This window comes from Mustela nivalis (genome assembly GCF_964662115.1).
Source record: "Mustela nivalis genome assembly, chromosome: X".
Taxonomy (NCBI): domain Eukaryota; kingdom Metazoa; phylum Chordata; class Mammalia; order Carnivora; family Mustelidae; genus Mustela; species Mustela nivalis.
In genome coordinates, this window is record NC_139040.1 from 122,650,868 (window position 1) to 122,666,917 (window position 16,050).

Below are 16,050 nucleotides of genomic sequence, written 5' to 3' on the forward strand. Positions count from 1 at the left end.
TGTGTGTATGAGAGAGATCACAGTAAAAAAGACCAAAAAAAAACAAGGTTTGTTGTCCTGCAGTGCAGTATGCTCCTGTATTTGGTTTGGGATAGGTTTTATTTGCTTGTTTGTCATGAGAAGAAAGCAAGGATTCCTTAACCTACACAGAAAGGTTCTGGAAAGGTAAACAATCTGTTGGCTATGCAAATGGAATTGAGGGTCTAGAAAGAGAAGTTGAGAAGTATTTTTATGCTGTTTAAATGTTTCATCATATGGTTATTTTTATAGTTTTATAACAAAACTTCACAGCATAGAATATTTACATAGTCTGGTGATTCACCGTTCAGTCCTGGAATGGGGCAGGGGTATTTTGAGGAGAGTAGGGAAGAGAGAACACAGATTATTTTTGAGGGTGCCTCCACTGTCAGTTTGCCCACATATTCCTCTCTTCTACTCCCTGCCCCTCCAGGATTCTCCCATTTGGCTCTCCCCCTCTGATATGTACAGCTCCCTTCCCATAAATTACTCAGCGAATGAGTGTGAGTAATGGGGAGTCCGCAGAAATAGGTCAACAGGTGAAGTTTTAAAATGCTAGTTAGATACTTTACATGTTTTGGGCAATGAGATAAGATATAATTCAGTCTTCATTTTCATGCTTCTGTTCACCAATAAAAAGAAAAGGAATTTACCTGACTGAAACTGTAATTTGAAAGAAAGGGATTAAGAAACAGGATGTGTTTTGTGTTTTCAATCTAGAAAATCATGTTAGATTAAAAGCTGGACTAATACTTGAACAGTTTCAGATATCCATCTGAAATGAAATCGCTTGTATTAGTTCAGTGACATGACTATATTTTCAGTAGCAAAATACATTTCATGAATGTTTTGTCCTTGGTAGTGAAATCTCTTGATCTGGTGTAATAAAAACAATGGATTGCTCCCTGCCCAGTTGAGAGCCAATCTTTGTTTGCTGCAGTTAAGAGCCCACCTTAATGCTGAGTTTATTAGCACAAAAATAAACTTGTGACAGTTTGGGAGCTATGTGTTATCTTTAAAATTTGCTCTAAATGTTATATGAACAGGATTAAATAGTATCAAAAGTGACCATTTCTACTCATAATGATGTCTGTGCCTTTTGAAGCAATAACTATTTCAACAACAAGAAAAATAGTTTACCTGTGGGGGTAGGAGTGTTGGTAGCCCTTGATTTTTAGTCCTATTGATTAGGCATCCATATTTATATCGATTGATTACTTAATTCAGTGGGGAAATGCATGCTAACATGTTGGCATTCTCCCAGTTGGGTACATAAACTCTATTGCAGTTTCTGGCCGTGTTCATTTCCTTTATAATTAACATTTGTGAAGAAAATAGTTTTGCTCTGAGAAGTATTCTCTGCTTTTCTACAGAAAAATGAATTTAATAAGCAAATTTGGAGAAAGTACTTTCTGGATTAATGGTATTGTCAGATTTCATTTGAAATGTCTCTGACAATGGGTTTTCTTTCTACTTTACAGGTTGGTTTCACTTGTATTCAGGAATTGCAACAGCATCTCTTGCTTAAGGAAAAAATTATTTCAAAATCTTACAAAAGTTTAATAAACCTGGTTCAAGGGAAAGATGATAGTACATCAAGTGCAGAGAAGGTAAAATTAATCACGTGACCATTTTATCATTTTATGAATTAAAAATCTGCAAGCTATTGAAGTGTTGCTTTAATTGGAATATTTGGACATATTAGAAAATGCCATTCAATGATCCAAGAAGCAAAGTGGCAGGCATTATAATGCTGGACTTCTATGACTTGAAAATATTTGATTAATGAGCTAATATTTTACCGATTTGCTAATTATTCTGTAGGCTATTAAAATCTCAGTTATCGGGAACCTTGGGGAACAAATCCTCCTGTTCAAACGATTTTATTAAACTTTTTTATTTGTATGATTTGCATAGAAATTACCCGTAAGTGAATTATGTATTTTCTCACTCCTTAAACAGAATATGCAGAGTATTATTCAACCTTTCATTAATGAATACATAATTTCATCAGTATTCTAATTGTTCTTTTTGTCTGTTGCAATGTTCATTTCTAAGGGTATTTATTCCTCTGGTTAATGCCCCTAAATTGCTCTGCTTTTTTAGTGTTTATTTCTGCTTTTTATAATTTTACTCTCATTTTCCTTGTGGTTGTCAGGGTAGGAACCTCTTTAAGTACCTTGCATTTGCTTATATCAGTACAGTAATGTAGAAAGTTAGCAAAAGCTCCCTTGACTTCATAAAAAAAATAGTATTTATGCACATTAATTCCGTACAGAGAAAGACAGCATAGCAAAGTTACATTTAAATCAAGAAAAGCTAGCATTGAGAGACTTACTCCGGTAAGTTTCTTTCCCTCAAGTCAAGAGCTTAGTGCCTAGCTCTGATTTCCTTCATAGTAGTCTACCCCGTGTGTCTATATTTCAGTCTTAACAATGTGAGGACTTGGGTCTAAAATATGATTCCGTTAATGTAAGAATCATAACAGAAGCACATCATGTTGCTTTTCTGTGTCACAGTTCCAGTCTTTTGGGAAAGCTCATGAAAGTCATTTTTGAAGTCTCATGTCCCTTCACTAACTTACCCCAACTCTTTTGCCAACATTATTATTATTGTTGTTATTAGTTTTATTGAGCAGGAGAGAGAGAGGAAGGGCAAAGGGAGTGGGAGAGAATCTTAAGCAGACTCGTGCCTAGTGCATAGCCCAGCATGGGGCTTGATTTCACAGCCCTGAGATCATGACCTAAGCCAAAATCATGAGTTGGATGCTTAACCGACTAAGCCACCCAGACTCCCTGACTTTGCCAATATTAGAAAAGAGGAAGAAATGTTTAGAAGTTACTGCACTGAAACTTCTGTCTGCAAGGCACCATTTGGGGCTGTTTATGTGTTTAATTTTAAGAACAATACTGGCAGGTAGCAAAAATTTCCCCAGGTTTCAGATGAAAGGCCTGCCTCAGGTCACAGTGACCAGCTGAAGCATCAGATTCCTAGGAAGTTGTTTTGTCCACTAGAATGTAAGTGCTCTTATCTTTTCAGTAATTACTGCCCACTTAGAGGAGCAATACAGAGTAGTGGTTAAGATAGAGCATGGGCTCTGGAACCAGTTTGTTTTCGTTCAAATCCCAGCTCTGCCACTTGCTAGCTGTGTGACTTTGGGCAAGGTACTTAGCTTCCTTGTGTCTTGTTTTCCTTATCTGAAAAGTGTAGATAATAATACCAACCCTAGGGTACTAGAGGGGTTTTTTTGTACAGGTTAAGCAAGTTGAAACATGAACGGCATTGAGAACAGTGCCTGACACATACTAAGCATTCAGTACGTTTTGTGAATTATCATGATTATTACTCCTCCTCCTCCCACCATTTCAATTGTTACTACAAATCCATCCGTGCATGGAAATGAATGAGTATGGCCTGGACTTTAAGGATACAATTTTAGCCATAATTGATCATCAGTCCAAAGAGAACCAGTTTTATTTGTACAAAATTATACAGTTATAGGTTTAGTACAAGTCACTTTAATAATGATTGTATTTTTTTCAGCATGCCTGGGACACAAACTGTCATATTTTTTTCGAAATGGATTCCAAGTTTATGTCTTTCCTGGCTCTGTGTTGGATACCTCATCTTTTTTTTTTTTTTTAAAGATTTTATTTATTTATTTGACAGACAGAGATCACAAGTAGGCAGAGAGGCAGGCAGAGAGAGAGAGAGAGAGGGAAGCAGGCTTCCTGCGGAGCACAGAGCCCGATGCGGGGCTCGATCCCAGGACCCTGAGATCATGACCCGAGCCGAAGGCAGCAGCCCAAGCCACTGAGCCACCCAGGCGCCCCTGGATACCTCATCTTATTTCCAATCAGGCCATGCTTCCTGATCTGAGTAGATAGTTAATTACATATAACGTGTATAGATTTCGTTTTAGTGATTTATATATAATCTGCAATGTAAAATACTATAGAAGGCAGTTTAGTTTAAGATACGTAAGCTATAAGACCTAACTAAAAACTGACTTACATTATTTTTGTAGTTTTGCCACATGTGGTAGTATTTTTGGTAATCAGTTATTTAACATATTTTTCTATAAGGCACATCTTTTTACTCTTTGTGGTCAAGAAGAAAATCCTGTCTGTACCTTTGATGAAAAGATACCAGACAATTTTCAAGATTCAGAACAGCTAGTAGAGAAGATATGGTATCGTGTAATAGATGACAGCTTAGTTGTTGGAGTGAATACCCCATCTTTGAAGCTGTAAGTATCATGATAACATTATCTTGATGGTCTAGAACAGCACTACCCAACAGAAATACAATATAAGCCGCAGAAGTAATTTTAAATGCTCTAATTAGCCATATTAAAAAAAGTAAATAGAAACGGGTGAAATTAATTTTCACAATATTGTATCCCAAACAGTATCATTGCTGAGGAATACACAGTGTTCTATATTAAAAAGCAGATTTTATTCAAATTATTTAGGGGAGTATAGAATGCAGGTTTTACTTTAGATTTATTTGCCTTCTAAACTATTACCAAGATAAACTCTTAAAAAATGAGTACTTTTTTTCTTGTTTAAAAAGAAAAGGGGGAACCTACCTCAAAAATAAAATCCAGCATTATTTTACCATTCCTTCCTCTTGAGAAAATTATTTTCCTACAGTTCAACATATTTACAGTGTTTCTGCTTTCCTATTTCAAGAAAAGTGCTATTGCAGGATCTTTAAAAATGCGTTTGGTTTATATACTTGATTTTCTGATATAGTTTTACAATGTTTCCTAGGAAAAGAGAGAAATTTTGTTATTGTTTGTGTAACATTTAATCATCTCTTTGATTTTAAAGAATGAGCTTTTAGACTCAACTCAACTCTGGATTTTTTACAGGTCCCTGAATCATGTGGCTTTATCACTGTTATTGGATCAAGCTCATAGCTTCAGCTGTCGGCTTATTAAGTGTCAAAATAGGGTGATCAAGTTGAGTAGGGATTTTTTCCCAGCACCATGCTCACTGCCATGTGAAACAGGATCACATGCAAAAAGGATCAAGTTGACTGTTGACAGTGAGGAGGAAGAGGGAGAGGAAGAGGAAAGCTTTGTTTGTGAACAGTCATCTGAGAAAGAGTGTGTACAGGTCATTACTGCTGTAACATCTCTTTCACCACTTTTAGTGTTCGGTAGTTTTTGTTGTACTGTGCTGCTACAAATTAGGGAGAGGGAAAACGGTAACTCTTCTGAAGCTCGTTACATTCAGTGTGGCAGACTTTTTTTAAGCCTAGAAGACCTTTCAAGTAGGCAGTACCTGCTGATATTTCCAAAGAAGAAACCTATAGGTAATTTTTGTTGGTACTTCTTAATCATATGTTTAATTGAATTAGAAAATTTTAAGAACTCTTTTTATGTGATAATGGACAGTTCAGTGACAGAGCTTGTGACGTGTTTTCCTTGTAGAACACATGGAAGATCTGTTTGCACTTCTCACAGTGTTTAAAAAAACTTGTTTTCAAATCACATCATCCAACTATTCTCTGAATTCAATGAAGACGTGGCTCCAGGAATACATGAAATGTGAAGATATCAAAGAATTTCCAGAAATTTGCTTTTGCAAGATGCCAGGGAGTTTCTATGGGACACTCTTCCAGTGGAAACAAAAAACACCATTTGAAGGGATTTTAATCATCTATTCCAGGTAATGCATACCAAATTGGAATACATCCAGAGAAGTTAGTGCATATCCGTGTGGTCCAAGAGCCATTTCCACAGTAGAGATCTTTGTCATTGTGGGACATGTCCAGGTCATTGCCTGGTATAGCCTCAGTAGACAGGTGGCCTCATGTGGAAACTAAAGCTGTTTTATCCTGATGTTTGTTTTTGGATTTTTTTTTTTTTTTGGTTGATTAGGGCCTGGTAGTTCTTTTAAGATGATTTCCACTTACCTTTCCCCTTCAGTGACATTTTAAAAAACCTAATATTAATCTTATTACTCAGAGAAAAAAATAATCAGGAAGCAAGTGATAAACATTAACTGACTTGGTATAGGATATGTATATTTGATTGCTACAGACTGAATTATGTCAGAGTTCTCATGCAGGCATTATTGGTTCTATTCATCATGAGAGTATTTATAAATGAGTATTAATTACTATAGTAAGTTGTATATAACTGCTACATGCTGTCCCAAGTTTTATAATATTGTGTTTGGTTTTTTATTCCAGGAATCAAACAGTTTTGTTCCAGTGCCTTCATAATCTCATCAGAGCTCTCCCTATAAACTGTTGCTTCAAAAATCTAAAATTTGGAAGTGTCGATTTCCTAATTAATCACTTGGCGTTAACTTTGGAGAAGGAATTGGTTACCCATCGTTCTCTTTCTTCTGCCTTAGTTAAGGTTGAAAACAACTTGGTGCAAAGTTGTGAAGCAAGCAAAGAAAAGAGTAGTGGTGTGGCGGCTTTATCAGACAGAGAGGAAAACGTCCATCCCTACAGAAAAGAACTACAGAGAGAAAAGAAGCGAACGTTGGGGACAGACCTAAAAGTGAGTGGTGCCCTTTATAGAGAAATGACTTTGAAGTTAGCTGAGGTTCAGCTGAGATCAGACCTTGCTGCACAGAAACTGGCTGGTTTATAATTATAGTCTTAATTTGATTATATTTTAAAATATGTTTTCTCTACCAGGACATTTTGGTTCCAAATTTGTTTTCATTTTACATTATATGCCTCCTCTGCAAAAATAAAGATTGAGGCCTGTAGAATTGTAGGTACTGATGCAAGAAATAGCATGCCTCAGTGCAGCAGTTCTCAACTGGGGCCGTTTTGCTTTCTTCTTTCCACTCCCCCTACCCAGGGGCATTTGGCGGGATCTGGAGACATTTGTTTTGGGTCGTGAGAAGTAATTGGGGGTGGGGAGGGTGAGGTTGGGGTGCTATTCGCAGGGATGACCAGGGATGCTGCTAAATATTCTACTGGGCCCTGGGAAGCTCCCACAGCAAAGAAGGATCCTACCCAAAATGCCAGTAATGCCAAGGTTGAGAAGTCCTGCCTTAGAGTTACCACTTGAGTGAAGGCAGAAGTGATCTAACAGTACTTTGGTCTAAATCTTCAAACAACTTAAATAGTCCTTTTATTGTGTCCTGTTTAGTAAAAACCTAGCATATAAAAATTAGCTTCAAACAGATAAACAAGGTTAGAAGGATTCACAAGTTTCTGTAAACACCAAGCTCCTGTGGAAATTGAAATTGCAGAGTGGGTGAGACCGTTAAAATGAAAATCTTTGAACCCCTTGGTAACTTAAATTTTACTAGAGAGCTTCTCTGAAATTGTGTAAGTCTATAGGAATATGAAAGTTTTAGGGCATTTCTCTGAAAAGCTTATTTCTTTCAAAAAGCTAAGCATACCACATGGGCCGCTATTTGAAAAAAAATGAAAATGCCTTTAAGCCATTTGTAATTTCAACTCTGGGCAAAGCTAAAATATAGAATTCTAACTAAAATAACTTAAAGAATCTGATGCTCCTTAGAGACTGAGAAATTTAAAAATAAGTGGAAATTCACTTAACAGTTAAAAAGTGATTGTTAAGGGGTCCAGTGAAATATTTCAAAGGGGTAAAAATGTAACCTATTCTTTTTTTTGAAAAATAAGAATGCTGGAGTGATAAGAGGATATCAGTAGAGGGGAAGACACAAAAGGATAGGTCCAAGAGGAATGTTTCTGATTATTTTTGTTCTAAAATCCTTAAGTGAGATGGAAGTTTTGATCTGAGTTGAAAGAAACAGATAATTATAGAAAGTGGCATTTCATGCTCACAGCTCTGAAGTGCTGATTCCCGCCATGCCTTCAAAATGCTCATACTTAATGATCTGGTGTTGCAGATGGGGTTTAGGAAATAGAGGTTATTATTTTCCTGTCTTGCTTTTTATGATTGTCTTTATAATATGCTACCTCTTGTTTTAGTAGTCCATTATAGATGGAGATAGAACCTTATAGCTCTAGTTCTTTGAAAGGTCAACAGAAAAGATTTCAGACTTTCTGGAAATGGTATAATTTCAGGATTAATTATGGAGATCTGGAAGCAGTATGTGTCAGTAGGTACATTGAAACCACCTGTGACATATTCTGAAACAACAACCATGTATGAAATATAGGAACTAAATTGAAAAATGGAGGTTGTCAAAAAGTACACAAAACTTAATTGTAATAGTTTATCTGTAGGAAAGTTAGGATAACACAAAAAAGTATGTTGCTGATTTTTTATCTATAAAAGCAACCAAAAAGTAGTCATCTATATACAGCAAATAACCTCTTTGCAAGTGAGTTTTGTACTCCGGTATATTTTTCCTGTTTACTACCAACAAGAACAGCCAAAGTTTGAGGGAATGTTGCCCTTGCCACTCTCTCGTGATTCAGTAGTGTTTGCGTGTACCCGTAGGCACATTCCTCTGACCACTGTCCTCATCGTGATTCTGAGTTTCCCCTCAAAAACATGCTTCTCCCAAATCCACACTCAAGTGAAAATGAGTTGTTCTAGAACAAGAGCACATCACAGTTTTCGGACACAAAACTTTCTGTTGTCCCCCTGATCTCTTAACTAAGGAATGCATGCAAGCCAGCTTAGGTATGACGTTATTCTGTTCGATGAGTAGGTCGAGGGTGGGGGAAGAAATGTAACATTTATTAATTTCAACTATATGCCAGACAGTTGTAAGCTTGAGACACACATACATGCAAATGTCCATACCCATACATACGTATGGCTCCACCCGTACAGCAGCCCATAAAGTGTAATTACTAGTATTGTCTCCAGTATGAACAAAATGTTAGACCAAATTAAGGGGGTTCACGCAAGCAAGTTAATGCTATATACCCTTGTTATAAAGATTTTCAAAATGAGCAGATCCTTTTAGAATTCTAAAACTATATAAGTGAATCTTTTATTGTCCTGATAACATCTCTTTATACTATATATACTCAGTTTTCACAGATTTAAAAGAGATCTAATGAACTTCCTTCTCTTCCTGTTCTTTCTGATAAAGGCAGAGTCAGCTGTCCAGATTAGGAACCTATGTGATGCTTTCTCTCTTGCCTAAAACTTGGACAGTTCCAAATATTGAGAGGTATCCTTTCTCTTCCTTATATTCAAACTTGCGGAACATTATTTTCCATTCTAAGAATTTGAGAGTGAAAACTATTCCTTAGGTAACCCCATCTGGACAAAGTTAGGCTTCTGCTTCCAGAGCCAGTATGGTGTAACAGAAAGAATGCTGATCCAGAAACTGTATTTAATTGAATCCTTTGGTTCGTTCTGTTTTCCCTTTTTGAGTTGCCTGGATCTGTTACTTGAGTTGCTTTCTGCCTCAGCAAAATAACCCTCTCCTATAAAATCCTGCCATGTTGAATATCTTCACTGTGCCATTGGTCCGGCCCCTTTCTGGGATCTTCTTTCAATAATCCTGTCTTGCCTTTTTATTAAGTGGGGTAACAGGCATTATCAGACAGAGAGTGGTCATAAGGGCAGAAAGTCAGAAACCTACTCTGCCCTCACTGGCCCCATTTTTTGTGCATAATCGAAACCAATGTAATGGTCCTGAGTTCAGCTAGGCAAATTATTTAGCATCTGAGCTTTTTTTTTTTTTTAAAGATTTTATTTTTATTTATTTATTTGATAGAGAGAGATCACAAGTAGGCAGAGAGGCAGGCAAAGAGGGAGAGGAGGAAGTAGGCTCTCTGCCAAGCAGAGACTCAATCCCAGGATCCTGAGATCATGACCTGAGCCGAAGGCAGAGGCTTAACCCACTGAGCCACCCAGTGCCCCTAGCATCTTAAGCTTTCTCTTTAGTTATCCAAGTCCTCACAGCAGCTGTCACTTACCGCAGAAGTACAAGCGGTGTTATGGGCCGGTAAATCATGCCATTAGTAACCAGCTAGAACATTTAGCACTAGATGTCCAGTCAGTCAGTCAGGAATGGGAAGGAAGTGTAAGGTGCACTGTTGATTGCCTTTTCCACATTGATTTCTTCCTTTTCTTGTATCGGAACTCTCATTTTGTGCAAGAAACTTCTTTCTACAGCTCATCTGACTGGGAAAGTAGACCCTATCCCCAGTTGCAGAGGTTAGTCCTGAAGAGTATAAGCCAGTTAATGTAAGATATTTGCCTGGCAACTGTGACTGTTCTGGGGTGAGCTCAAGACCTAAATTAGGCCTAATTGAACTGAGGGCCTAAAACAATTTGGGTTTTGGGAGAGGAAGCAGCTTTTCAGTCCTGTGGGGAAGTGGGTGGCCCTAATTTAAAAATCACAGGAAATTAGGCTTAGAATTAATCTGATATTACAGCCTGCAAAATTGTTTTATTGTGCTGCTGAATCAAACCTAAATCCCACCCTTTCCTGGGACCACTTATTACTTCAGAAAAAAAAAATCCCCTCTAACAGAAATCAAGGTTTTGGTTAACTGCACTTGAAAACATTTTTCGCTGCTAGACATGGGGAAAAGAATGCCAGAGAACAGAATTGACTGTTGGACCTGTGGACTCCCAGGACAGGAACAGGTTACTGCAGCAACAGGATGCTTGGGCTTGCTGAAAGAAGAGTGGGAAAGAGCTTCCTATTCCTTTCCTTTCTGGGCAGTGGCTCCCTGGCCTTCCTTTTCGATTTTTTTTTTTTTTTTTTTTAGTCTAACTCATTTTGGTCTGCACCTGATGGTAGTTTATATCTGAGATAGGCTTTAATTTTTTTTTATTAAATTGATTTATTTACTTTCAGAAAAACAGTATTCACTATTTTTTTCACCACACCCAGTGCTCCATGCAATCCGTGCCCTCTCTAATACCCACAACCTGGTTCCCCCAACCTCCCACCCCCCGCCCCTTCAAACCTCTCAGATTGTTTTTCAGAGTCCATAGTCTCTCGTGATTCATCTCCCCTTCCAATTTCCCCCAACTCCCTTCTCCTCTCTAACTCCCCTTGTCCTCCATGATATTTGTTATGCTCCACAAATAAGTGAAACCATATGATAACTGACTCTCTCTCTGCTTTACTTATTTCACTCAGATAGGCTTTAATTTTTAAAAAATTGTTTATCTTTTCTCTCTTCCTTAGCTGAGCTTCCCTCTGGTATTACACCAGGCCACTTGCTCAATGATGCCTTCCTCAGTGGATTAGAGATTTGTGTCAGATTATTTAACCTTTGTTCATGTTTCCTGTTTTATTTTAATCAAATTTTGCTTTTTATTTTTAATTTGTAGAAAACTTTTAATTGAACTGTAGTGGACAAGAAGGTAAGATTATACATGTAAGGACCATATCTAGTGTGTTTATAATCCTAGCTGTATCCTCTCCAGTAGGAAGAGAATAGTCTTCATCAATTTTGACTTTCTAAGAGTCTTTGTGCTAGGAAAAACAGATTTGATATGATAGGACTGTTTTGGAAACAGAGTAGTACTACTATACCAAATAGATGCACAGCATTACTAATTTAGAGCTTGTACCTTTTTCAAAGGTAACAAATAAATGTACTAGAACATGAACAGTTGCCTTTTAACATATGCTAAGGAACAGAAGATAACCCTTTCTAACATCATTCATTTCAACCTCATAACAACAACAACAACAACAACAAAACCATGTGAATTTTTAGTGTAGTTTTTGTAAGCCCAATGAAATGTTTTAAGGTTTAGAATTACTACGTAATTTATTTATGCCAAGTGCAATAATAAAATCCTCTTATCAGTTATCCCAACAGGAAACAAATATGCTCTCACACTTGAAAGATTCTGGTAAATGTGTAAAATCTTTGGGAGTTGGGGCAGGCAATAGTACCTGAAGGGAGCCAGGACCAAATGTATTCTTGATAATCTGCAAAATTCTCAGAGAAAGTGAACAGGTAGTACATGTGTCGAGCCAGAATAGGGGAGGTGGGGTTTGGTGTGCAGATGGTCTGGTGTTTCCTATAGCTGGTGTCACCTGGAAGGAAAAAGAATTAGCCTGCAACTATAAATAGTAGGAAAAATAATTCTAACTTATATGGTTTATAAAGTCAGTTTGTAATAGAACAGTGCCATGTCCTCTGACAGTTTTATATGAACAAAACACAACTATTGTTAAAAAAAAGATTTGAAGATCACATTGAAATTATCTCTGAGGAAGAAAAGATTATAAGAAATGCACAATACAACAAAAATATAAATTTGTTCATATAATTGAAATATCAGGCAAAATGTGGTCCATGTTATCTTCAGTCCTGTGATGGACAAGTTCTTAGAGTTAATTGATGGCCCTCGCTGAGTTTTATCTTTTGGCTGCTTCCCTCCAATTATATCTAATACCCGAGTCTCTCTTTCCTAGTTCCTTTCAGTTGTCTTTGTTAGAACCATCGCTCTCCAGAAATATTGCAATTTACCATTGCTCCGTCATATTTGGGGGTTCCTTAAGTGAAAGTGTCAGTTCTTTAAATAACCCTTAAGTAACTTCTTTTTGAGCTATCTCTAGAAGGTCTTAAAATTCTCTGTTTATTGTTGGCAGGGAATCACTGTGGTGGAGAGTGGAATTGCAGGAATAGTTGTAAGCTTTCTAGCCTAGAAAACTTAGGTCTTTATTCCGTATGACTACTACATCACTTAAGAAGAAAAGGAGTGGAATTCTATTTTCTTTTTTAATTGTTGCCATGCTTTAATCCTTCCAAATGATGTGCCAATTAGAAAACATTTCACCTCTTTCAAAATATCAGTGGTGTATGAAGTGGAAGAGGATATAGAGATTTTCATTCAGTCATGTGTTTATTGACATTTTTATTGAATACATTGTCATGCCCAGGTGTATAAGCAGGTGCTGAGTATATAAAGATGAACACGAAACCTTTTTAAGGTTTTTTTTTTCAAAGATTTTATTTATTTATTTGGCAGAGAGAAATCACAAGTAGACAGAGAGGCAGGCAGAGAGAGAGAGAGAGGGAAGCAGGCTCCCTGCTGAGCAGAGAGCCTGATGCGGGACTCGATCCCAGAACCCTGAGATCATGACCTGAGCCGAAGGCAGTGGCTTAACCCACTGAGCCACCCAGGTGCCCCAGCCTTTTTAGGTTTTAAAGAGCTTGCAAACTTAATTGGAGGGACAGTGACATAGAGTCACATGTTACACTGAGATAATTCCTACAAGTATACCCAGGGTTCCATGGGAATAGCCCTGTAAGGCAGTGTGCCCTTGAGGGGCACCGTCTGAGAGCAAGAGTTCTTAGTTTAGGGGAGCAGGACTTTTGGGAATCTGATAAAAACTGAAGGTGTTCATGTTGGAGGTAGCTGTGGATTAAAGTGTTGTTGTAACATAACAGAATTTTGCCTGAATCAGGGATCATCTGCTAGACCTGTTCATACCCCATAAAGGAAGGTGCAGAGAGAAACGTATATGTGAAGAAGTTCAAACCAGAGCACTTGGTTCAGTGCAAAGGGGTCTAAAATACTTAAATCATGCAGTTTCGAAATACTTATTGATTGAAAAACTGGCCTTATCGATGAACCCATAAAATAATTATATCCCAAACTGTTTTTTATTTTAATTTTTTTAAAGATTTATTTATTTATTTATTTATTTGAATGAGAGAGAGAGCGTCAGTGAGCGCTAGTGGGGTGGGGGGCGGTGAATGGGGGAAAGGAAGAGGAGAGAGAATCTCAAGCAGACTCCCCACTGAGTGCAGAGCCCCAGGTAGGGCTCGATCCCACAACCTGGAGATCATGACCTGAATTGAAATCAAGAGTTGGTTGCTTAACTGACTAAGCCACCCAGGCACCACTCCAAAACCCTTTTAGAAACAAAAGGAACAAAACAAGTTTGTTCTGAAAATTAAAATAATATATCCATGTAGGTTAAAGCAAATAGTTTCCTTAAATTGATTATCTGAATGATTTTATCTACTTTATTGCAGTAAACAATAACATTAAATTTATCGTCTTAATCACTTTTAATTGTACAGTTTAGTAGTGTTAAGTATATGCACATTGTTGTGCAACAGATCTCTAGAAGTTTTTGATATTGCAAAACTGAAACTGTGTGCCCATTAAACATTAAATCTCCCTCCTCCTCTCCTCTGCCTTTGCTCCACACTGATAATTCTCAGCAGTTATTATACGTAGGAATCTCCTGAGGACTTCGTAGGAATCTCCTGAGGACTTCGTGGAGCAATTTGCTGATCCTATGCCCTGCCCCAAAGATTCTGATCCAGTTGTTCTAGGTTCTGCCTTGGGCCTTGGCAAAGGTGTAAAAGTCCAGGTGATTGTGATGTAAATCCAGGGTTGAGAGCTACCACTTTACTGGAAGCAGTGAATTAACTTGACCATTTCAGGGGGCATATCTTCACAGATTTTTCTTTGTCAGTGCATCTTTCTCTTAACAATGTAATATCCCATTGTTTCTCAAGCTTTAATGTACATATAAGTCACCTGGGGATCTTGTTCAACTCTGCATTGGGGTTCAGCAGGTCTAGGGTGGGGCCTGACGCTACAGGTCTAACGAGCACAGAGATGATGTTGATGCTGCTGATTCATGGACGTCACTCGTGGTGGAGGGTGATAAGCCACTCTATCTTATTGTCAAAGTCAAGGCTTGTATGTTGGGGAAAATTCAAGTTTTCAAAATACAGTGTTGTTGTTATTCCATATGTTCTCACAGTCTGTTGTGTTTTTTTGAATGGTTAAATACAAAGTGATCCCTCTCTGCTGGCATTGTGCTTCCATTGATACAAATTCTGCGCAGAAGTATTGCCTTACCTTATCTGTGTTCCAGCATCTTTGATGATGAAGCGAAAACCAAAGGATACATAAGACTCTTACTTTCTTCTTTGACATTTTCCAATTTAGATTATCTTCCATGCCTGAGGTCCACAATCATTGTGGAAGGATATCTTCTCTTTAATTCCTAATAGTGAAAATTACCCTGAATACTGAACAATGGAAAGATGATGATTGTACAGTGCCTAAGGGCACCCCTTATTCATTAGGACTTATAGTGAGAGAATACCCAACTCAAACCAAATTTACCAGTGAAAGAGATGTTGATTTGGTTTAGCAGGTCAGCAGGATATCAAGGATGTCTCATCTTTATTCTAAGGTTGGCTCCCCACACAGTACAGAAAGGCTGCAAGACTTCCAGAGTATACATCTGCACATCACTCTATCCAGAAAGAACTTACAGAGAGCAAGGAACCTTCTTTTCGAAAGGGAAATCTTGCCTCATGACTTACTGCCCACTTTTAGTCACACATTCAGTCCCACAATGGTCTATGGCCATTTGAATACCCTGTGTGGATTGGCTTAGGCCTGGGTTATGAGAAGGAGACATTTCACTATTTACTACTACTTAAACGTTTTTATATAAACATTTGTTAAAGCTTGAATTTGTGTTCCCCAAAAAGATACATTGACGTCCTAACTCCCCTCCCATCCTGATACCATAGAGTGTGACTTTGTTTTCACATCTGCAGTCACATTGCAGACATGATTAGTTAAGTTGAGATGAGATCGTAGTAGGGTGGGTCCCTAATCCAGTATAACTGGTGTCTATAACTTGCAAGATGTGAAGACATAGGAAGAATGCAGTGTGACAACATAGGCAGAGATTGGATTTATGTAACTGCAAGCCAGGGGCTTCCAAGGATTGTCAGTGAACCATCAGAAGCTAAGGACTCCTCTGCAGATTTTAGCGGGAGCATGAGCCTGTCTACTACTTGATTACAGACTTCTAACTTCCAGAACTGTGAAACAATATGTTCTGTTCTAAGCCACTCGGTTTGTCACATCTTGTTTTGGCAGCTCTAGGAAACTAATACCAGACTTATTATCCATTACATTTGTTTTAAAATTAAAAAAAGAAAATCATGGGTACTTTGGAGGAAGGTGGATGGGTCATTGTGAAGGCCATGAAAAAATAGCAAGATGTTTGTATAGGAGTAAAGGCAGATGGTTGTTGGTGATAAAGATTTGGTCAGTCCGTCCCCCTAAATCTTAATTTTACTAAGTTTTTCCCCTCCATTTTCATTGCTACCCCTTCATTCCATGCTACCATTATT

The 16,050-nt window shown here is 37.8% G+C and overlaps 1 protein-coding gene across 2 annotated transcripts in view; it reads left to right on the forward strand.

The window, feature by feature from the left end:
* FANCB (FA complementation group B) overlaps window positions 1-16,050 on the forward strand; it is a 366,354-nt gene that overhangs the window by 17,984 nt on the left and 332,320 nt on the right. The window contains exons 5-9 of one of the 2 annotated variants that reach the window (XM_082717012.1): window positions 1,500-1,628; window positions 4,104-4,267; window positions 4,895-5,340; window positions 5,459-5,696; window positions 6,223-6,541. In XM_082717012.1, coding sequence (XP_082573138.1) covers window positions 1,500-1,628; window positions 4,104-4,267; window positions 4,895-5,340; window positions 5,459-5,696; window positions 6,223-6,541 — 1,296 coding nt within the window. Of the gene's footprint in view, window positions 1-1,499; window positions 1,629-4,103; window positions 4,268-4,894; window positions 5,341-5,458; window positions 5,697-6,222; window positions 14,708-16,050 lie in introns of those variants that run through there. The other variant, XM_082717011.1, reaches the window with a different exon arrangement.